The sequence below is a fragment of the Hippopotamus amphibius genome, chromosome 1 (assembly GCF_030028045.1).
Source record: "Hippopotamus amphibius kiboko isolate mHipAmp2 chromosome 1, mHipAmp2.hap2, whole genome shotgun sequence".
Classification (NCBI taxonomy): Eukaryota; Metazoa; Chordata; class Mammalia; order Artiodactyla; family Hippopotamidae; genus Hippopotamus; species Hippopotamus amphibius.
In genome coordinates, this window is record NC_080186.1 from 7,884,758 (window position 1) to 7,906,751 (window position 21,994).

At 59.5% G+C, this 21,994-nt stretch overlaps 2 protein-coding genes across 7 annotated transcripts in view; one reads left to right on the forward strand and one right to left on the reverse strand.

The window, feature by feature from the left end:
• The window catches only part of PEX14 (peroxisomal biogenesis factor 14), a 130,039-nt gene extending 116,238 nt beyond the window's left edge, over positions 1 to 13,801 (forward strand). Inside the window, exons 5-9 of one of the 2 annotated variants that reach the window (XM_057696115.1) lie at positions 771 to 856; positions 3,952 to 4,054; positions 5,195 to 5,292; positions 8,577 to 8,668; positions 10,368 to 13,798. In XM_057696115.1, coding sequence (XP_057552098.1) covers positions 771 to 856; positions 3,952 to 4,054; positions 5,195 to 5,292; positions 8,577 to 8,668; positions 10,368 to 10,815 — 827 coding nt within the window. In that variant the 3' untranslated portion in view covers positions 10,816 to 13,798. Of the gene's footprint in view, positions 1 to 770; positions 857 to 3,951; positions 4,055 to 5,194; positions 5,293 to 8,576; positions 8,669 to 10,367 lie in introns of both variants that reach the window. The other variant, XM_057696122.1, reaches the window with a different exon arrangement.
• A 6,026-nt stretch (positions 13,802 to 19,827) lies between these two features.
• CASZ1 (castor zinc finger 1) overlaps positions 19,828 to 21,994 on the reverse strand; it is a 146,580-nt gene continuing 144,413 nt past the window's right edge. For 4 of the 5 annotated variants that reach the window (XM_057696155.1, XM_057696150.1, XM_057696164.1 and 1 more), the window contains one exon: positions 19,828 to 21,077. In XM_057696155.1, the coding sequence (XP_057552138.1) occupies positions 19,936 to 21,077 (1,142 nt within the window). In that variant the 3' untranslated portion in view covers positions 19,828 to 19,935. The remainder of the gene's footprint in view (positions 21,078 to 21,994) is intronic. The other variant, XM_057696171.1, reaches the window with a different exon arrangement.

Here is a 21,994-nt window from a genome sequence, read left to right on the forward strand (position 1 = left end):
CCATCCCATCTCTCACCGCCCCCCTCTCCGGTCTTGCTGTCTCTTGGCCAGCAGTAGCTCCCCACCTTGGCAAGGCCCAGGGGCTCCCCTGTCTGCTTGGGCACAGGTCAGCTCCAGCCTCTGCACTTCCTTGTCCCCTGCCTGGGGCGTTGTGCCCGGGATCCCACGGTCTCGGCACCCCCCTCCGCCGAGGCACTGCCACCCCACTCTTGCCTCGTCCTGTTCGGTGTTCTCGACTCCTCTCTGGAGTCACCTCATCCAGTCCTTTGCAGGCTGTCTCCGCTCCACCAGGCTCGACATGGGAGCAGAACAGAACAGTCAGGGCTCTCGTTACCACTGCCCCCGTGCCTGTAGCACTGCCGGGCGCCCTCTCGGTGCTTCATGAAGTTGAATAAACAGGTGATGCTGCCTTTATCTGGCTCCGAGGTGGCTCTGAGCTCCTGTAGGAGGGCGTGTGGACGTGTGTTTGTGCACACCGAGGTGTGCTCGTGGCAGCCTCACTGCATCCTTTACTCCTTGAGAGTGGAGCCTGTGCTGCCCTCCGCTGCACCCTGGGCCTCAGCCCCTCTAGACACCACCCCACTGTGGCCGCACAGGTCAGGGGCCTGGGAGGAGGAGGAAGACGCAGCCGAGCCTCGTCCTCACCGCCCCCGTCTGAGTGCGAGAAACGCACCCCGACAGATGAGGAGCCTGAGTCCACGCGCTCTCCCCCCGGGGTGGGGGGGAACACCAGTTCCTCTTCTCCTAACGTGCCTCCCCCCCCACCTTAGGCCCTGCAGGTTCCCGGTGGAGAGATTACAGCGCCTTGGCCATCATCATGGCAGGGATCGCGTTCGGCTTTCACCAGCTCTACAAGGTAAGCCGCCCCTCCCCGCACCCCCTTGGCACTGCCCTGAGTGCAGGGGCAGCAGTGGGCCTGCGTGAAGAGGCCGAGCGCCTTCATGAGCGTGCTCTCTGGAGGGTGTCTGGGTCAAGTCCTGGTCCTGTCCCCACCCGCGTGGGTGTGCCTGGCAGGTTCAGACCCGCCTCGTCTGTTGCAGCTCCCCCCCAAGTCCCTGCTGCACAGGGTGATGAGGCCCGGCGATGCACGAGCCACGTCGGGTGCTTAGAGCAGCGCCAGCACGCGCTGAGCAGGCCAGGCCCTTTTGAGAGGCGGAATGATGTGAGCTTAAGAGCATGGGTGTTGGAGCCCAGCTGCCTGTGTTCCGTCCTGGCTCTGCCACTTGGTAGCTCTGTGACCACAGGCTCAGCTGTCTTGTCTGTAAAATGGGGACGATAGTATCTACCTCATGAGGCTTTTGTGATGCTTGAAGGAGCCAGTGCTCCTCTGGAAAGTACTCTGCGTCCAGCACTTGGGAAGTGCTCTGTATGCTTTTGTTCTACCTTGGTATTTAAAACCAGCTTTGAGAATCTCAGTATGATCACATTTACAGGATCTAGTTTTTTCTCCTGTATGTTGTGCTAGTGTGGGTAAATCTAGAGTTTTTCATGGACTTCACAGCCAGCCCTCAGGACCCCAGAGTTCATTGCTTACAACAGAGCGGCAGGCACGTAGTGAGCATTTACTTCCTTGTTACCAGGTACTAATCAGATACTAATTACCAGGTACTAACTCTGACTTGAAGCAAGTGAGTCTTTTTTAGAAGATACAGAGCCAGGGTAGGTCCCCAGAGACAAAAGGTAAACTAGTGGCCGGAGGACTTCCTCTCTGCTGGTCCTGGAGAGAGAAGCCCCTTCCTTCCGAGGCCACCTGCACCTCCATCCCTCATTTGGAGAGTTTTTAAGAAGAATCTGAATGAGTACCCAGACTCATGTTGTGCCTGTTTTTTTTTTTTCTGGCCGCGCCACACAGCCTGCGGGACCTTAGTTCCCGGACCAGGGATCAGACCTCTGCCCCCTGCAGTGGAAGCGTGGAGTCCTAACCACTCGACTGCTGGGGAGTGCCCTCATGTTTAACTTTTAGCACAGGAAACATGTTTTAGCATTGCACTCTGCGAGTCTTAATTTTTGACTTACGTGCAAAACTAATGACAGAGTTGTAGCAAAATATAATCTTTTCAGTGTAACATTTATTCTTGAAGTTGGAAATTTCCACATTAGAAATTCAGAAGCAATATGTTCTGGGTCCTGGGACTTCTCCCTCTGACGCCATGCATCCCCTTACCTTGTGCACTGAAAGCCTGTTTCCAATCACGGACTGCATATAGTCACCGAGAAGAAGAAAATGCCGAGACAGGATTCTCACATGAATGTCCCAGCTCTGCAAAGCAGTTCCTGATAGTCACGTGGCTGCCCTCGGACGGCCTGTGATCTGGTGGAAACAGAAAGCGTAGCTCCCCTTGGAGCAAAGCAGAGATGTCATCAGTTGTTTCCACGAAGCTCTAATCTTTAGTCTCTACTTTAAAAAAGAAGAGACATTGAAAGATCAGTCACGATGGTGACAAGAGAATTTTAAAAATATCTGCTAAATTAAAAACACAAAGAAGAGGTAAGCTGTTATCTTGTTTTATAATTATGTAAAGATTTAGGCTGAGGTAGTGTATGTGTTCCTTTCCTTGGCATTTTTGATCTTAGAAATGGAATTTTTTGTCCATTACACGTATAAGACTTTTATACTTAGGAAATTTTCAACCTAGAACATAAGGTTACATTTTATGAGTTTCGGCTCAGTTGTGGGAAATAACTCACACAGTGTTGAAAAGTACTTTGCAGAGTAGAAAATGCGTTTATACGTATGCTCAATAGTGATCTTCACTTAGGAGTTGCTCTTGAAATGAGTTCTCCCACAGCCCTCCCACAGCCTGCCACAGATCTCCTTTCCCTTCCCCAATATGGAAGCCTTAGTGGAGAAGTTGCTGTCTTTTCCTGTCTGGGGCTGGGATGGAGTAAGAACCAAAGTCTCCTTTGGACACACCTGCCAGTTGCCACACCTGCCAGGCCTGCCACCCCTAGTGCCACCCCAGTAAAGCTGGCGACTGGTCTCGTGCTCCTAAGATGGGAGGGCACCGAGTCCTGAGCTTTTGGGGTTTAGAGCGCATGTTCTTTCATGCAGCTCTCACAGCTGGCGCCTTGCCACCCACCTCCACCCCTTTACACCTCCGAGCAGGCAGCCAGTTACCAGCTGCACCCCACCTGCCTTCTTCCTGAATGCTCCGAGGTTCTCAGAACATTTGGGATTGCGGCGTCAGCTTCCTTTTCCCCTACGGTCAGTTTCTCCTGGTTCTGCCCCTTCCTGCCCCTTCTGTCCCGTGTCAGTTCTGGGAGAACCTGGCTGCACTGAACTCTTATCCGAAGGAAGCTTGTTCTGAGGCTTCAAGGTTTTTAGAAGAAGACAGGGTGTGACCTCCTTAGGCAGCCTCGGAATACCCCCTCCTAATGAGTGTTACCCCCTCCTAGTGAAAGAGCCCAAGTTCCCACACATCTGTTGTGGATTCTGATCTTGTTTCTTCAATAACTTTTTGTTTAATTTTACGCGTTTGTTTCCGAATGGATCATTTATTCACGTGGTTTAAATGGTAAAGGTTCAGAAGAGTGTGCAGTGAACGTCCCTCTCACTCCCCCCTGGAAGCCACCAGTGGTATCCCTTTCTTGCATAACCTTCTACATTTTCATCATCCAGCTTTTAAAGTAGAATTTTGACTGTTTTCGGTCACAGAAATATATATAGCACCGTTTAAGCAACTAAAAGAACCAAAAAGTGTTCCATCACAGTAGGTCAAATTGATTTTTTGTGTGTCCCTGTTCCCTGGTTCTGGTCCTGATTCAGAGAGTTTTTACGTGGTTGTAGTCACAGCCTTGTAACTTTCGGATGTCTTGTTCATTTACGGTGTTGGCGCAGGGTTTCCAAAACCTGGGGGTGACGGAGAGAAAGTTGGTTGGCAGAATTCAAGAGATTGTTGGAGAGTAACCCCAGTACGTACCCCTTCCTCACGCGTACCCTGCTCCTTGCAGAAATACCTGCTTCCCCTCATCATGGGCGGCCGGGAGGACAGGAAGCAGCTGGAGAGGATGGAGGCGAGCCTCTCGGAGCTGAGTGGCAGCGTGGCACAGACAGGTAAAGATTAATGACTCCATCAAGTCACCCCTCAAAGCCTTCTCTGAGCAGCCCCTTCTCTGCCCCCTCCCCTCGCCCCTCCGTCTCCACTTTATGTGGTGACTTCATTTATCTGCTCTGAGAATCTGTTCACATTTGCAAATGAAGCCGCCGTCATTTCGGTTTAATTTGAAATTGCTTGTTTACTGTCGGCGCGGCCTCAATTAATTATGTTTTTACGGAAAGGCTCCCAACCTCAGAATATTAATAAGGGGAATAAAATGACAGCCTTTCTAAGGGCTGTAAAGTTCATTTTTAATTTCTGCTTCTATGAGGTTTTCAGGGGGGTTTTCAGCAATTTTCCCCCTTCCCTCTAAGAATCCAACACAGGGTCAAGAGAGGCTGTAATTACTGCGGCTCCGGGGACCCCGGCCACTTCCTCTGTCATTGACTCCACGGGGCTGGCGTTCATTACCCAGTGCCCCAGTGATGGCCCAGATTAGCTGGGACCTGTCGCACCAGAGGTGGTTTTCTCCTTTATAAACTTGTTTACTAGATGGAGGCTCTGAATCTAAAAACTCGGCAGAGGAGAGAGCTGCCTGTCCCAGACAGGAGTCTGTCCCTGGGGGCATGTCTGTGAAGACCTCAGAACGCCCAGAGCACGTGCCTGCTGGCGGAGGCAGATCGTGGAGCTCCTGCAGCCTCGGGGTTGGGTGGGGAGGGCAGGAAGGAGCAGTAAGGAAAAGGGATGTGCAGTTTTTAGCCACTCCTGGATGTTGTGGACCTGAGCTGTCTCTCTCCCAGGATTGGAGACTTTCCACAAGTTCCACAAGGACACGGTGAGGCCCGGGAGATGGGGGATGCAGGCAGTACCGAAGTTGGAAGAGCTGAGCAAATCATAAGCAGATATAATTAGAGGGGAGAGGTTTCAGACGGATATACTGTTGACCGTGGACAACCACACAATGGAAAGATAAAGGAGAAATACTAGAGGTTAGATACAGTGCAGGTAGATTACCCGGAGTGCAGATGAATTACATGGATTGCGGGGGGAAGGCGGGATGTGTGCAGATAAATTAGATACAGCAGCTTATAGGTGTGTGGACAGAAGGAAGAATCTGTGTGTATCATTTAACAGAGACGACTGCTCTTTCCTCCCAGTGACTCAGTTACAGATGACTTTAGCCTCTGTCCAGGAGCTGCTGGTTCAGCAGCAGCAGAAAGTCCAGGAGCTCGCCAGCGAGCTGGCCGCAGCCAAGGTACTTGTCCCCGACCCTCTGGTCCCTCCAGGTCCGGGCCTTCCCCGCACAGCTCTTCACTCTTGTCCTTTGTGTCCAGTTCACTGCGTCCCTCAGGGTCTGATGTTGCCTCTTCTGACACCGGGGACCCTGCCCGGGTGGAGGAAGGAGGCGGGCCTCGTGCGGGTGGCGTGGCATTCGGTGGTGGAGGCTGTCCTTTCTGTCTCCGTGTCACCTCCCAACAGGAGGGAGAAAAAGCAGCTCTCTGCCTGTGGCCCGCCCGTGGCAGCACAGGCCCCAGATCTGGTGGTGGGCTGTATAGACGTGGGGTGATCTCCACCTGCAAGTTAGGTCAGAGGTCCTGGTGTTGCCAAGAGCGATTCCAGGGGACAGGGTGCGAGTGTGCCCAGACCCTGGGGTAAAATGCTGCTGTGGGTGGGTTCTCCAAACCCCGGTCTGGGGCCCAGAAACCCCTAAAGGAGTGTAGACCCGCCTGCGATCAACCGTCGGGGTGGTTTCCTTGCCTCAGTTCCCACATCTGGAGCCGTCTGGGCAACGTCAGACCCTGGGATCAGACCGCCTGGGTTTCAGCTCTCCTGTGCCACGTGCTAGCTGCGTGACCACAGACAAGTTACTCCGCTTCTCCTTCTCTGTAAGATGGAGCTGGAGCTATATCTCTCTCCTTGTCTGTACCCGCTGAGGACAGAGCCTGGCTCCATCAGCTCCCAGGATCGCAGGTTCTGTACATGTGTGACAGGGTGTTCCTGAGACACCAGGAACTGGGTCCAGGAGACTGTGGTCCAGTAGCTCCAGGGTGTCCACTGCCCTTCCCACTCCATCCCCGCCTCCCATGTTGCTTTCTGGCTACTTCCACGCAAAGGATCTCACTCCGGGCAGCTTCCTCTGGGAAGCCACCCCAGTGCACAGCTTGATATGAGCCAGCGCTCCTGTGAAGAGGGTCCCCAAGAACCCTCTCGCAGGGTACCCAGCCCACAGAGGGTGCCGCCTGCACTTCGTCCGCAGATGGCCGTGGCTGCCAGTGGCCACCGCGCGTGCTCCCTGTGGGTAGGTGGGCGGGCGGTCCAGAAAGCAGCCCGCGCCCTGCTCGCCTGCATTATCTCTGGGAGCGGTGGCCTGCCAGTGGCCACAAGCCATTCCGGAAATTGGAAAACTGTTTTCAGACCTTAAGCATTAACATTAAGACCACATGTTGCATTTTAAGAGGGGTGGGGGGCCCAGGATAGCGTTTGGTGGTTGAGAGCTGCCTCTGAAAGTTTCTCGTGCTTGTTTTCCTGACAGCCCCCCCGCCCGCCCCCAGCCCTTTCATTCTCGGCTGTACTGAAGCCGTGCTCTCTGGTATCTAAACCCATGTGTGTGAGGACTTTAGTTACCCCATAAACCAAAGACTCAGAGCTGTGTTTTCTCAGCTGTAATGTAAGTTTTTATATCTGGCTTCCAAACTCCTACTGCAGTACTGTAAAAAATTAAAAAGAAGAGCGTTAAGTAATTAAAAAACCAACATAAAACTGAAGGCTGGGAGTTTTCTACAACTGTTTTTAAAGAGACTGGCTAAAAAGCCCCAGATGTCAGATTTTATTTCTAAATCCTGGCATCTGGCACCACATGCGTTTGGAAATTTGAGTCCTTTGTAGGCCGGTGAGTAGAAATTGCTCCCTTGTTAATGGGCTGCTGTCGCTTCCAAGGTCTCAGAGAGGCCGGAACAGCGGCTCCTGGCCCTGCGCTGTCTGGTGGTCTGCAGCGGGGACCCCGAGGACGTGTGTGTGAGGGCGGCGGGCGTCTGTGTGCACTGGCCCCAAGGGTGCCCAGGGTTTCCTTCCCGAGACCGGCAGCCCCCTCGGAGGGGCTTCTCCCTGCAGAGTTGTGCCCGGCCGGACTGTCTGCCGGGACGGGACCCACACAGCCCCCACCCCACCTCAGAGTCCCTGCAGGTCGGCGGGCATGTGCGGGGCCCCGCTGCTCTGCCAGACTGGGGCTCCCCACGTGCCCCTGAACTTACTGCCCAGGTGTTCTGTGCAGGTGGGGACAGTGGTGTTAACCGGGGGGGTGGGGGTGGGGGGCTTGCACCTGGAGGCACCCTTTAGCCTGGATGATGAAGGTCCGCACCCCTGAGGCCGTCACACCTGGAATTGGCCCGTAAATACTTCCCAGGCAGCTTGGCCACAGGCAGCTACCGTTTGGGGGACCTCTTCTCCAGATGGATTTGCCCAAAAAAGGTGTGGTTCTCTGAAGTTTATATGGAAAGCAGTGTCAAATTCAAAAGGGAAGGTGTGCAGGGAAGGATGGCATTTGTCTAAGGTTACTGTGGCTGTTTCCCCTGTGGGCCCTCCTCTGGGATGTCTTCTTCCTGCTGGGCCTTCAGGGTCCTCCCGAAGAATGGCTGTAGGTGGGTGGCCTGGCCTGCGCCGCGGTTCCTGGCTTTGCAGCGCGTGGGGCCCAGTGCGTGGCCCAATGTTCAGCTGCGGGAGCCACAGGTCTCCGAGCAGCGTGGGCAAGGGCACTCTGGGTGAAGCCTGCCTCCCGGGCCTGACTGAGAGTAGAGCTGGGGGATGGGCCAGGCTGGTGCTCAGGTGTCTCCCTTGACCCTCCAAGGCAGCTCCGGGTACCAGGCGCCTGGTACCTGCGGTTGAGGTGGCTGCCTGTCCCAGCCCCAGAGTTCCCTTCTGTGTGTTGTGTGTGTGTGAGATGTCTCTGCAGGGAGAGGGACTTAGGTGGAGGCAGTAGTTGGTGTAGAGGTGGAATTTATTTATCTTATTAGTTTGGTTTTAATGGAACATTTCAAAGACACCTGGAAATGGCAGGGGCTGGGGGCGGGCAGGCAGGGAGCCCACATGCTCTGGTCACACAGCTGCAGCTGCTGCCTCGGGCCGTCCTGCCGCACCCCTACCCGCAGGTTATCTGGAATCACATTCCAGACAGCCTATCGTTTCGTACTTCAGACACTTGAGTTTGTACCTGTAAAGGATAAGGGCTCTTTTGTTGTTGCTTTATTTTACATAACCAGGATACCATTATTGCACCTAAATACATGTCACGATTCCCCAGTATCGTCAGCTATCCAAATTCAGTTGTGGGAATGTTTGTTTTAAGGGAGTCATCTTTTAAACAGAGATCCAGGCAGGCAGACCCCTTAATGGGCCACAGTGGAGCCTTCCCAAGGGGATTCCAGGCTGGCGCGCAGAACACAGAATCCCCCGGGGCCCTTCTTCCACCCCAGCGGTCTGAGCTTCAAGGGATGGCGGGGAGGTGCCACTCTGATCCTTGGTCCCCTGTGCTTTGACTTTCAGGCCACCACATCCACCAACTGGATCCTGGAGTCCCAGAACATCAACGAACTCAAGTCGGAAATTAACTCCTTGAAAGGGCTGCTTTTAAATCGGTAGGAGCTGAAAAGGCGTGGGCGTCTGTTCTGCTCACGACCTGGGGCCGGGGTGGGGGTGGGACTCTTGGGGCCCATCCAGCCGCCACCTGTTGGGGGTAGGGGGCACGGGGGGGGGGTGCACACGTCTCCCTGAGGGGCCCCTGTGCATCCCACCTCAGATTGAGCTGCGTGATTCAGACCTTGAGTCTGGGAATCTCTTGCACTTCTACCTGCCCTCCCCGGTAGGCCCCTCCCTCCCTGCTCTCTGAGTGCCAGTCTGTAGCTCTGGTCAGGGGCAGCTGGAGCCAGAAGCAGGACCTTGAGCAGAGGGCAGCATCCCTACCCCTCTAGACCTCTAGACAGGGCCCCCTCTTCCTCTCTTCTGAGCCCCAGCTGCACCTCCCAGTGACAGCCTGGTCCCAGAGAAGGTCACCCCAGAAGCCAGGCCAGGGGTCTCTGTTCCTGCTCAGTTTGAAGGGCCCTACAGTTCAAGGCAGAGGCAGGCACAGTGCCCACCTGCCCACCCGGCTCCTGTGGTCTCGCCCTGCTGTCCCTCCCCAGGGGCAGCACCAGCGCGGCCCTGAGAGGTGGGTGGCCAGCCTGTCGGGGCTTGCCTGGGCCCATCTGTTTTCAAAACTGGAAGTCCTTTGTGCCCGGGACAGTTGGCCACCGCACCTGCAGGGCGCTCTGGGGTTTCGTGGGGGCTGAGCGAGGTGGCGGCCTTCACTCCAGGTCGAGGACGGGGGGCGGGCGGGGTCTTGTGGTCCCAACCAGAAGACCCAGTTCTCCAAGCCACCCACTTACAGGCTGTCTGTAGGGAAAAGTGCGTGGCCGTAAGAGAGACGTGGCTGAGCTTGGGGACTGTCCCTAGGGGACGTGGTGAATACTGGGGCCCTGACTGTGCATTCCATGCAGCAGGGTCTGAGGTGGAAGGGCTGTCCAGGACCAGAGCTGGTGGGCAGCCGAGGAAGCAACAGGACTTTGTCCTCCTGGCTCAGGCAGGGGTGGTCCCACCTGTCCTTGGACTTGATTTCCAAGCAGACCTGACTTCCCGGGTCTGGGCTGGGCTGGCTGCTGGCCCAGGGCAGGGACGCAGGAATGGGAGGGAGACCTGGCTCTTCTGTCAAGTGTTGCGTGCGGAGGTTTCTAGGAATGTGCTAGGCCACTGCCATTACCTTTCTGGTTCTGATGCCTCTGACCGTGAGGCTGGTGGCCGGGCTCTCCCCCACCCCCTGCCTTTTCCCACAGGCCGCAGATGAGTTAGAGTGGAGGCCCAGGGGTCTTGGGTTCCCAGGCTTTTGGCTCCCCACCCTTGCTCGCTGCCCCTCCCAGGGCTGGAAGCTGGACAGTGTTGTAAGGACGGGCGGGAACGGGCTCCAGGGCATGGCAGGCCCCCCGAGGCCGACTGTCCAGCAGCTGCCAGGGAGGGCGGGCCTGGCCGCAGGCAGAGGGGCCCCAGGAAGTGCCCTGAGTGGGACACGGTGCTCTGTGGGCAGCCCCGGTGCCTCTGGCTTCCATCTGAGCCACTCCAACCTCACCGGGCCAAGAGGCCTTGTTTCCAGAGGAGGGCAGGGAGGGGAGCCGGGAGTGAGTGGCGGAGCTGTGTCCGTCCCCTGCTCGGTGGCCCTGGGGTTGCTGCTCACCTTACACGAGCGCTCGGGGTCGGGAGGGTGTGGCTCTGCTGAGGGTGACCCTGCCATCTCCCCCTGCTCGGCAGGAGGCAATTCCCACCCTCCCCATCGGCCCCGAAGATCCCCTCCTGGCAGATTCCGGTCAAGTCACCGTCACCCTCTAGTCCCGCGGCCGTGAACCACCACAGCAGCAGTGACATCTCACCTGTCAGCAACGAGTCCACGTCGTCCTCGCCTGTGAAGGAAGGCCACAGCCCCGAGGGCTCCACGGCCACGTACCACCTGCTGGGCCCCCAGGAGGAGGGCAAGGGGGTGGTGGATGTCAAGGGCCAGGTGAGGATGGAGGTGCAGGGCGAGGAGGAGAAGAGGGAGGACGAGGAGGATGAGGAGGACGAGGACGTGAGCCGCGTGGATGAGGAGGACTGCCTAGGGGTGCAGAGGGAGGACCGCCGGGGTGGGGACGGGCAGATCAACGAGCAGGTGGAGAAGCTGCGGCGGCCCGAGGGTGCCAGCAACGAGAGTGAGCGCGACTAGGCAGCCGGGGTCGTGGTCCAGGTGCGGGACGTGGCCTTGAGCTGGGTGGCGGCAGGGCTGCTGCAGCCTCCCCAGCCTGGGTGGCGTGAGGGCCGAAGCGTGTCCAGCCAGCCCGCCCCGGACACACAGGCCTCTGACCTTGTTCTCATGTCAGGCTGAGGGCTCCGAACTCTCTGGGCTCAGGCCCCCTCAGCCCCCTCCCGAACAGACATCCCGTCCAGGGGTGTCTGCTGAGCGTCTTAGCCAACCCAGCGCCGTGCATGACAAGAGGTAGTTTTATGATCTGACTCCTGACCGTCAGTGGAGGAGGAGCCGTGGGGCCTGGCGTCTGCCGTCCCCCCGCCCCCCGCCCCGGCTCCCTCACTGCATCTCACCAGTGGCCAGTGGGGCCACGCTCTCGTGGTTCCAGAAGCAGCGGCCCCGCGCTCCCCTCTGGGCGAGGCCCTCCGGGGCCCCCAGCCGGGCCCTGCCCGGACGATGCCGCCCCTGCGCGCCTGTTGCAGCCCCAGCCCGGTCATCCGCCACTCGGGTCATCACGCTGCTCCTGACCGTTCGCTTGCCCCATCGTGGCTCAGCGACTGCCGTGGCGAGACGTGGCCCCACCCCCACTGGCAGCAGGCACAGGGCCTTCCTGTCTGTCCCCCTGCCCCGCCCCACCCCCCCAACACGTGTTCTTTTGTGTGATCAGGTATAGGTTTCAGAATATAAGATACGACTGTATATAGTTGTAATAAATACGAGTTGCCACTATTTAATTCCTGCCTGTGGCTCCCTGTCTGCGCTCAGCACCCCGAGCCCCCGGGGTGGATCTCTGCCGAGGCTGTGCCAGGTGGGCCCCGAGGAGGGGACTTGGGGGCGGGGCCTGGGCAGCCCCGCGGTGGGCCTGAGGGGGGGCAGCCCCTGCCTCCCTCGTCCAGTCCCTCCCCCAAGGCAGGTGTCACAGCTGCTCACCCACAGCTGGAGGGTTTTGTCCTTGGTCCCGAGCGGGTGCAGGAGGGCGACAGTCTGGTCCGGGAGGAGAAGGGACCTCACGTTACTGTATATAGACCTGGTGTGGAGTGTGATGAGCTCTCCTTCCTTAAATGGATGCATGTGCTCCCAGGAGAGTATGTCTCGTTCCCTCTTCCTCCCCCATCTCCTCTCCCTCTCACCCTCCCTGTCTCCCTTTAACCTTCACACAGCATTTAGCTAAACCCAGAAAAAGAGCAGGAGACGCTCCTCTCCGGGAGCACTCCTCTCCCTCGAGCCTCCCGTGCTGCGGCCGTGCGTGCAGGGGTCAGAGGGCCTGGTCCCGTCCGGTGCCTCGTGTACACATGGGCTTTGGAGACAAAGTGCAGGGACCTCGGCCGCCGAGGAGGAGGAGGTGGTGGAGGTGGAGCTGCAGCGGGTATGTACCCTCCGGGGAGGCCCGCGGCCTCCTGACCACAGTGCCGGCCTCCCACCCGCCCGGCCCTGGGGAGGAAAAAAGTCACTGGCCAAGGGTGAGAGACTTGGCATGGGGGCTGTTTTGTCTCGGAAAACATTTCCCCTCCTGCCAGGCCCCTTTTGCAGGCTCCTGCAGCGAACTCCTTCCTGACTCTCAGGCGGGGGGTGCCCTCGCCCTGATCCTCTGAGAGTCCGGCCTTCCGGCCTGGTTTCCCAGGTTTTGTCTTTGTTGCTTATGACCTCACATGATGTCCTGGCTCGTGCTCCTTAGGGACAAGCAGAGAGCCTGTTGAGTCACCTCTGCCTCTTACCGTCCCTGAAGAAGCCAGGGTTCTCCATCCCCAGGGGCTCCCAGCCTGCGCTGGACCAGGGGCCAGGTGTGCAGGGGCCAGGCGGGCAGACCTGGGGCGAGGGGCCGAGAGAGGGCGGTGGCTCATCCAGGAACACCCCCGGGCCTTGGGGGATGGAGACAGGGATTCCGCCCTCTGACTTCCTCAGGGAATGGAAACCCCGGTCCCCCGTGGGCTCTCTTGGGGTCTCCCCTTCTACTTGGCGACTGTTTCTCACGGCCTCTGACTTTGCCGAGGTCCCTCCTGCAATGGGACAAGGTGGGGGACCAGAGAACAGATAGCCTGGGACAGAGACGCAGCCAGGGCTGCTGGCATGGGGGCAGCAGGGCCGTGAGGGCCATGACTTCCCCAGCCGGGGGGGTCGGTGGTCTCGCAGGTCCCTGGACTCACTGCGGGAGAAATGGACGGAAACCGGGGCCCGGGGCCTTTTGCCCTGCGGGTCCTGAGCGCCAATTTCAGCTTTTGAGGACAGAGAATCTGGCGTGATTTCAGGGAGGAAAAAACCCCTCCCCAAAACGGCGTGAGTGCTGCCTAATAAAGGCAGCTGCTGGACGGAGGGAAAACAGCCCTTTGAAAAAAAAAAAGCCTTTCATTAGAAAAATAATGCATTTCATCCAAATAAGGTAAAAATATTTGGAATGGGGCAGAAGTGAGCAGCAGGCAGCGCCTGTCAGGCCCTTTCTGGAAGGGAGAAGATTATTAAACTCAATTACAAAGTATTTTTGTAAAGTGTCTTTTAAGAAAGAACTTGCCCCAGTGCTTGGAGGCTGCAGGACGGCCCTCTGGCCCCTGAGGTCTCCCCAGCTGCCCCGGGTGGTGCGTGGGCTCTGCCTTGGGCAGGGTCCTCCCTTGGGCAGCCCTAGCTGCCCTGCTCTGTGCGACACCCTCCGAGCGGAGTGGAGAGGCGGCTGCTACGTGTGCCCGGCCTGGTCGGCCTCCTTCTGCGAGGGCCGGGCAGTCGGTGTCCTGGGACATCCTGGCGGGGAAGGGGAGCATTCCGGGTGAGGGGAAAGGGATGCTGAGTTTGTAAATGTTCTCTGTTTTTCACACCGTGGAAGTACATATCAGATGTTTTAAAATCCAGTCAATGTCGAAGGGACTAGAGAGAACAAAATCCCTCTTCCGCCTCCACTTGGTTTCACAGGTGTGCGCATGTAGTCTCTCTCTCTCTCTCTCTGTGTCTTTGTCTCTGTCTCTCTTTTAATAAAAATGAGAAGTTGCTCTTCAGTGTGATGTGACCTGCTTGTCTCACTGAAAGTAAAGCGTGTGTCCTTGGGGGCTCACACCAGGTGGGAGGAGAGGGGTTCTCTAGGAGGGCACCTCTCCTGGCTTCCCCCTGTGCCCAGCCAGGACTCCGAGGTGCTGGTTCTTGCGTCTGGTCCAGAACCTTCCTCTCCTCTGGTGACGGTCCCAGCTCTGCCCTGGCCCAGCCTCAGCCCCACCCTCCTGACCCAGACCCAGAGCCCGGTTCTGCCCTAGAAGGAGGAAGGGCAGGCAGGAGACTGGCCTGACAACCTGGTCCTCAGGAGTTTACTTAATCCTTAGTGTTTCTTTGTTTGTTTAAAATTGTGTCTGCCAAGGCACCCGGAGAAGAGGGTCGGAGTCTCCAGACAGAGCAGGCAAGAAGGCGCCAGTGAAACCCCGAAGGTTGCTGTGGCTCCAGCCTCAGGTGAAGCGCCCACCTCGGGGGAGACCCAGTCCTGGCTGGCCCCTCCCTGCCCCGGACACCCCTCTGGCCCCTGCTCCTTCACGCCGCACAGGGGTTTCCCCGCCGGGGATCCGCCGCCCCTGCCAGGGGCAGACGCGGCCAGGACAGCCGCAGTGCTGGTTGTGGGACCACCACCCTCCCCCCCGGCCCCGGCTCCAGGCGCTCTGACTCAGAGCGGAGTTTCAATCCCCAGCTGCATCGGGTGCCTTTCCCCAAATGGTGAACAAACCTTAATAGTTTACTTTCATCAAGTACGTTCAAGCTCATGCTGTTCTAGAAGAGGAGATGAGATTTTATTATCATTTCATAAGGAGGATGCCTGAAAGATCCTGGGAGGATCTTCTCTGTCGTAACGGGGCTGCCTTTTAAAATACATCTTGGAAATCCAGGTGCCCAGCCCTCCACGTGCCAGCCGGCAGCTCTGGGAGGATGTTTCCAGGGCATTAACGTTCCAGGGTGCCCTGTAGATCCAGGGTGCGGCAGCTGGGCCTCAGGGGGGCTCTGGGCAGGGCTGAGGGGCTGAGAAGTCAGGGCAGGGCCTTGGGGCTTGTCGGTGGGGGAAAAGCCTTGGACTTTCTGAGGCCCTGGTGTCCCCCAGAGTGGTGCGGGTGTAGGGCTCACAGGAGGAGAAGCCGCTGGGTTTGGCCCTGCGCTGATCGTGCGCCCCTCGGAGGCACTTCCTGCTCGCCCCCCCCCCCCCCGAGGGTGGGGCGGCTCCTCCCAGCAAGGGTGGCACAGGCCTGGCCCCTGTTCATTCCTGGCCAGGTCCCCAGACTCCGGCTGGTCTGAGGGGCCCCGCTTCCTAGAGGTCTTGCTGGGGGCAGCAGCACTTCCACTGGCCCTGCGCCCTGGCCCTGGGCCAAAGCTGCCTGAGGGGCCAGGGCCATCCCTCATGGAGGTGAACGGAACGACAGGCTGGGGGGTATCCAGCCTGTGCCCGGGGTGACTGGCCGTGCTGGCCATGCCGCCGGGCCGTGTTCCCCACCCCCCAGGAGGGAGGAGCAGCAGGGGGAGAGGGCTGCCCCGCTGCTGTGCGTCCAGGTGGGCTGGGGCTGGGCTGCCTGGGAACGCCGAGGCCCATGGGTGACTCAGCTGCGGGTAGCACCCAGGCCGGGCCAGGTCTGTGGGAGGTGGGCAGGCCACCGAGCTCAGCGTGAGCCTGCGCAGCTGGTTCTGGCTCTTTCCAGGAGGTTACAAAACTCTTGAATGTGCCCCAGTTTGGGAGCATCACACCACCACATCTCATTAAATCCCAGAATGAAAACACGTTTTACGGCAATTCTACGGAGTCCAAGAAGCCACAGGGAGTCTGTGGGGCCTGGGCCCCCTCCGCACCCCTGGGGTGGGGCGCCGCAGCTGCTGCAGGCCCCTCCCTCCTGGGGGTGGGGGGCGTGGTCTCAGTGGGCAGTGCCTGGGACTCGGGGCTGTGCGCTGGCCTGGGTGCAGCCCCCTTGTGTGTCACAGGCCCTTGTCTCCCTGAGGCTCTTCTGAGGGGCGCCCTGAGACCCAGCGCGCCCGTCCCTGGGCCCTGTCTGGTCCTGTGTCGAGCCTGGACGCGGGCCCTGCCCTTGGCTAGGCTGGGCCTCCTATTTGCCACGTATGGGTCCACCTGGGCCCAGAAGAGCTGGGGGCAGCTGGGGAGGGGCCGGTTTTGGGGGGGTCTACCCTGAGTCCCTGCCCTTCCTCCCCTGAGAGGCACCTGGAGTTGGAGCCTCTGTGGGCCCCGCCCATGCAGCAGTGCCCAGAGGGAGCCCTGTGGCCACAGCACCCACCCACCCGGCTGAGGGCTGAGGTCCGGGCCTGGCTCCCTGCCTCCCTTCAGGCCCCGCGGGAGGGCTGCTCGGCCCACCGGGGCCCATGAAGCTCCAATAATGGTTTTAATTTGTTGAACTTGTGTTTTATCCCATAAATTAGTCACTGTTTTATTTAACAGAATCGAGATATCCACAAACAATAGGCGAGTTCCAACTTGAACATTTTAATAAGGCAGAAAAAAGTATATATTTTTGCGTCTGTTACAAACATATTTATGTAAATAGCCTGTGGGCTGTGTTCCAGGAGGAGGGAAGAAAGGGAAGGGCCCTCAGTGCTGGGGCTAGGCTGGAAGAGGCTTCTGCGGTGGAAGTGACGCTGGGCAGGGCCCTGGGGGCAGTGCAGCCCCCGCGCCCCTCCCCCTGCCGTCCCGGTGGTGACACCTGGGCCAGGTGCTGGCAGGACTTCACCTTCCCAGCCCCTCGGCCCCTCCCCAGGAAAGGGGTGTGCTCTTTGCAGGGATGTGACCTCCAGGGAGATAGATGCTCCTCAAGGCGGGATGCGCGGAGGGCCGGCCCACGTTGTGTCTCCTCCCCGAGGCCGTGGGACGCCTGGCCACCTAGAAGGAGGGTAGCCCAGGGCAAGGCTGGCAAGATGGCACCGATGAGGAGGTTTACTGAGACGCGGGCCACTATCTAGAAGTGTCAGGGCAGAGGAGGCGTGGGGCCTGCACTCTGGGCGGGGCCTGGCCGGAGCCCACGTGCGCGTCACCCGTGCTTCTGAGCCCCAGCCATGGTGCCACTGGGCCGGCAACTCAGGCCCGGGGCTGGTGGCTGCGGACCCAGGAACTGGCCCCCTCTGGCCCTGCCCCTGCTCCTGCGTGCTCCAGGCAGGAGCCGAGCCAGCATCCGGATCGGATCCGGGTACGCGCCGTTCCCAGCCCGGGCAGGTCCCTGCAGGAAGGAGGAAGGAGCCGAGGGAGGAGACAGAGGGATGACCCTGCCAAGCGCCTGCCCAGTAGCCCTGGCTGCACGGGGAGAGAGCCCGCCAGGGTAGGGGCCTCTGGGGCCTTTGCGGGAGGCCTGAGGCATCTATGCCAGGTGACTCCTGAGCCTCCACGGGGCTTCATGCAGGGCTGGGGCGGGGCCCTAGACCCCACTGTCTGTTCCCAGCAACTCCGGGAGAACTTGGCCCCCTGTCCCAGGGACAAAACTGGTCTGTCCCCTTCACTGCCAGGGTTGAAGGGTGACTGACACCCTCCTCCCCTCCCTGCTTTGGCACACAGAGCCCGGCTGGCCGTGGTGGCTGTGCCGCGCTGCACAGCTGGGTCACTGCCAGCTGCTTGGAGCTGATTTTAAAAATAAAAGATAACCTGATAGATTTTTTTCCAGTTTTTATTGAGTGAAAATGTCAAACCTTGCATCAGTCATGCAAAAAAAAAAATCAAATAAATAAAACACATATATTAAATTTCTAATAGCACTAAATTCAAGTGGAAAAATATTCAGTTCTTAATAACCAGGTGCCGAGGAGACCAGATTCAAGTAATCAGAGCACACGCTGTTCAGTTCGGTTTTCACGTTCTGCATTTTCGTCTCAAAACCTCTCTATATATCTCTATATATCTATATATGTATATACATATAGATATATACACACACCTATGTGCATACGTATTATTTTATATTTATATATATACACATACATAGTTATCAAACATTAAAAAGAGCATTGGTGGATCAAGCATTGTTTTCCCCACGGAAAGAAAATAAAACAAAAATTACACATTAAAATTCAAAATGAGCTAGCAATGGCTTATAGTCCTAGTGTGCAATATGAAGGTTACAAAAGGCTAGACTTCGCACTGTCGGCATCTTCTTTTTTTTTTTTTTTCCTTTTCTTTCTTTTGTTTGATTTTGCTACATTGAAAAATGTGTGTGTTTTCTTTTTCCTTTACAAAACTCCTTCCACAGACTCCCCGGTTCTGTGGTCGGGCACAAAGTCTGGGCAAATGCTCAGCAGCAGCACGTGGTGCCCACAGAATTCAGGAGGCTCTGGTAGGGGCTGTTCTAGAAAACCATTTGTTTCCTGTTGAATCAGGTACACTCCGTCTGACCACTCCTCCCTCCTGCTCCCTCTCCAGTTCAGATGGTCCTGGCTTTCTGGCTGTGGGCAGCCAAGAGGACAAGAAAAGAAAAGTAAACCACTGCCCCCCCCCCCCCCAGCCAAGTCAGGCTCCCCTTGGAGACCTATGGGGAGGAGGCTCTGGGTGACACCCCCTCCCCCAGGCCGGGCCTCGCACTCTCCCTGTGGCCACATCACAGGGTCCAATCTGAGACAGGGCCTGGAGTGGAGAGAAGGTGAACAGGAGGGGCCTTGGGCAGCCCGCCCTCGGTCTCTGCTGCCCTCGGCCGGGCGTGTGCCTGCCAGGTGGGAACCCCGGCTCTGGGCTCAGTGACCTCATTGTTGGGGGGGGGGGTTGGGGTGGGGGGAGATTTTGCAAAGGGAACCAAATCCGGGTGGGTTGCACCAGCAAAGAAGTATCCCAAACAAAATAATAAACTGGAAAAAAAAAAAAGCCCTATAAAGCCACACGCATAACCAATAGAGAAAAACTCAAATGTTAAATTAACTACAAACTGATATCAACAATAACAGTCCTTTTTTCTTGTCTCTACAAAATTCAAGTTAAAAGTTGGAATCACGCAGCTCCCATCAGTGCTAGTGTAAAGACAGACAGCCTCAAACTGGTAAGGCCTCTAAACTAAACGCTAAACAAAACCCCACGTGAGCAATTGCACTCGGGTCTCCAACCTCAGGGCTGGTCCGGAGGCGGTCTGTGCTCTAGCCGCCAGCCTGCTTTTTTCTTCTTTTGTTCTATGTAGAATAATAACCTTTACAGGAAAAATACTGTACAACTTTCTCGCATTTTTTTCCCATGTTGACTATTAAAGGCCCAAACGGTCGCATCCTTCCTGTTCTCACCCCCGGGGTGGCGGAGACCCCGCTGCGGGCCCAGCACCCCAGCACCGGCTGCCCTTCCGTCCGCGCACGAGCTCGGCGCTGGCCGGGAGTCGGCGAGCAGGCCCCCAAGCCCTCGGGGCGGACGCGCCGGGGGCACCGTGACCCCGGGCACCCCGCCTGCTCCGCCAATTCCAGGAGGTCCCCTCCGCGGTCCCTGTAGTGTCCCCCGCCCGACGCCTCCTGCCCCGCCCTCCCCCAGGGCCGGGAGGGAGGGAGGCGCTTAGCTGCACGAATGGGAGGCCCTGCCAGGTGCCACGGGTGCCGGCCCGCCCCCGGTGGTGCGGGGCGGGGGTCGCGGCGACCCCCGGCGCCCCGTCCCAGCCCTGAGCAATGAGGAGTCCCGCCGGCGCGGGCGGGGGCGCGGGGGCCGGCGCGGGGCGGGGGGAGGGAGGGGGGCACGGGGGCAGCCGCCCGAGGCCGGCGCCCGCCTCGCCCTCCGGGGCCCCCGGCCCTCGGTCCCGGCCCGGACAAGAGCACCTTCTGTTTCCCTGAAGAAGATCCCCGAACTGCGGCTGAGGAGGGTCCCGGGCAGCCGCTGTCCTCCCGGCCGTCGAGCTGCCGCGCGCGCGCGCGGCGGGCGGGCGCGGGGGCCCCGGAGCACCAGAGGGAGGCCCCCGCCTCTGTCCTGAGACGGACTCGGGGTCCGGAAGCACCGGCGGGGCGGCCCCGGGCCCGGAGCGCCTCCCGACGCCGGGACGCGGCCGACACCTGGCTCTGTACAAGGGAAGCTTTACATATAAATACCGTTTCTTACAAAATCAATGACAATAACGGCGACAACAGCGACGAGGGAACACAGCGGCGAGATCCCGAGGGCGCCGGCGCGCCCGGCCCCCCTCTCCCCGCGCCCCGGGCCCGCGGCTACGGGGAGGCGGCGGGGGCGGTGGCGGCGGGCGCGGGGCCGGGGGGCGCGGAGGCGCCGAGGGCGGCCAGCTCCGGGCTCCGCGCGCCCGGGCCCGCCGCCGCCCCCGCCGCCTCGGGCAGCGACTCCTCCGAGTCGGTGCGCAGGTCCTCGTCGTCGTCGTCGTCCTCGTCGTCGTCGTCCTCGTCGTCGTCGTCCTCCTCCTCGTCGTCCTCGTCGTCGTCCGCCTCCTCCTCGTTCAGCTCCAGCTCCTCCTCGTCGTCCTCCTGCGACGACTCGCCGGCCGCGGGGCCGGGCGCGGGCGCGGCGGGGCCGGCGCGGGGCGCGGGGGCGTCGGGCGGGCCGGGGTCGCCCGCGTCGCCGGGGCCCCGCGCCGGGCCGCGCGGGAAGAGCAGGGCGGCGGCGGCGGCGGGCTCGGCGCCGGGCGGGGGCGCGCCGTCCAGGCCGGCGGCCGGGCCGGGCGCGGGGCCCTCGGCGCCCGGGGAGGCGGCGGGCGGCTCGCCGCGCTCCTGCTTCTCGTGCTTGCGCTTGTGCGAGTCCATCTGCGACATGCCCACGACCGTGTGGCGGCAGCCGGGGTAGGTGCAGTGGAAGTGCGAGCACTTGAGCTTGTACTTGCAGTCGGGCACGGCGCAGTCGGCGCTCGAGCTGAACTGGCAGAAGCCCGCCGCGCTGATCACGTCCTGCTTGCCGTGGTGCTTGCGGTGCGCCGTGACCTTGGTGCTGTCGGTGCAGCGGAAGCGGCAGCGCAGGCAGTGGAAGTGCGTGCTGGTGCCCGAGAAGGGGCAGTCGGCGAAGTGGCAGCTGAGCGAGGCCTTGAAGCGCTTGAAGTCGTCCAGCACCAGGTTGTCCACGCGGTCGTGGTGCTGCGCGTGCTTGTACATGTGCGTGCGCCCGCAGAACTTGTAGCCGCAGTTCTCGCGCGTGCAGTGGTAGTGGGTGACCTTGAGCGAGAACTGGCAGGCCGCGTCCTTGCAGTCCTCGTAGAGGTCGAAGCGCCGGAAGCCCTCCAGCATCATGCCCTCGTCCAGCATCTTGCGCGAGGAGGCCGTCTTGCGCCGCTTGCCGAACGGCGACATGTCCTCAATGATCCAGAAGCGCTTTTTGGCCCCCGAGGCTGTCGGCATGGAGATGGTGTTCCCTGGGGAGGCGGGCTTGGTCAGCGCCCACGTGGGCACCATTCCCAGGATCACACCCACGGGAGGTCCCCCATCCCGGTGCGGCGGCCCGAGGGCTGCCCTCGGGGACAACTTGGCTTCCTGTAGCTCTGGGGGCCTCTCCCATGACCCCCCACCCCCAGGACAGCCGGGGAGCCCCAGGCTTCCCCTTTCGTCATCCGCATCAGCAGGCTGACCGCACAGGCCACTGCCCTGGTGGGTGGCAGAGCAAGCAGCTCTGGGGGATGTGGTGGCTGCTTCCTGGCCAGTTTGGGTGGAAAGTGAGGACACGTCCTGGCGCTCATTGAAGCTGAAGGGGGAATCTAGGTCGGCACAGTGTAATTACCCAGGTTGGACGGGGGCCAGGACGCCATCACGCACCCGCCTCTAATGAGGGACAGGCCGGCTCCTTCTCCTGCCCGCTAACCAGTTTCCCGGGCTGCCCGCCTGTCTGCGCCTGGGACCAGCCTACTCGCAACAGGGATGCTGAGCGCCCTGGCACTGTTTCGGGCTGTAACTCCCTGCCCTGAGGAGCACCTTTTCCTTGGTACCAGAAGGTTCTTTAAGGTCTTGGGGTTTCCTGCCCCCAGTGGGCTGGGAGAGGGCAACTCTGCTGAGGGGCCAGGTCTGGAGCCGGGGCTCAGCCAGCGGATGGGCCCGTCTGTGCCCTCCTTCCTGGTCCCAACCGCTTCCCTGGGCTTAGGATGCCCCGCTGCCAGGGCCACCTAATCCACTGTGTGTTTGTGCTTCCGTTACCCCCTTTCTGCACAGGCAGCTGGGGAAGGGGTGGCTGTCCCGGCACTCCCTGCTCCATGCCCCAGGCCTAGCCCTCCCCAGAGTGCGGGGTGGGCACCCTCCAGGCTTCACCACGCGCTGACCCTCCCGGCCCTCCCAACACCTG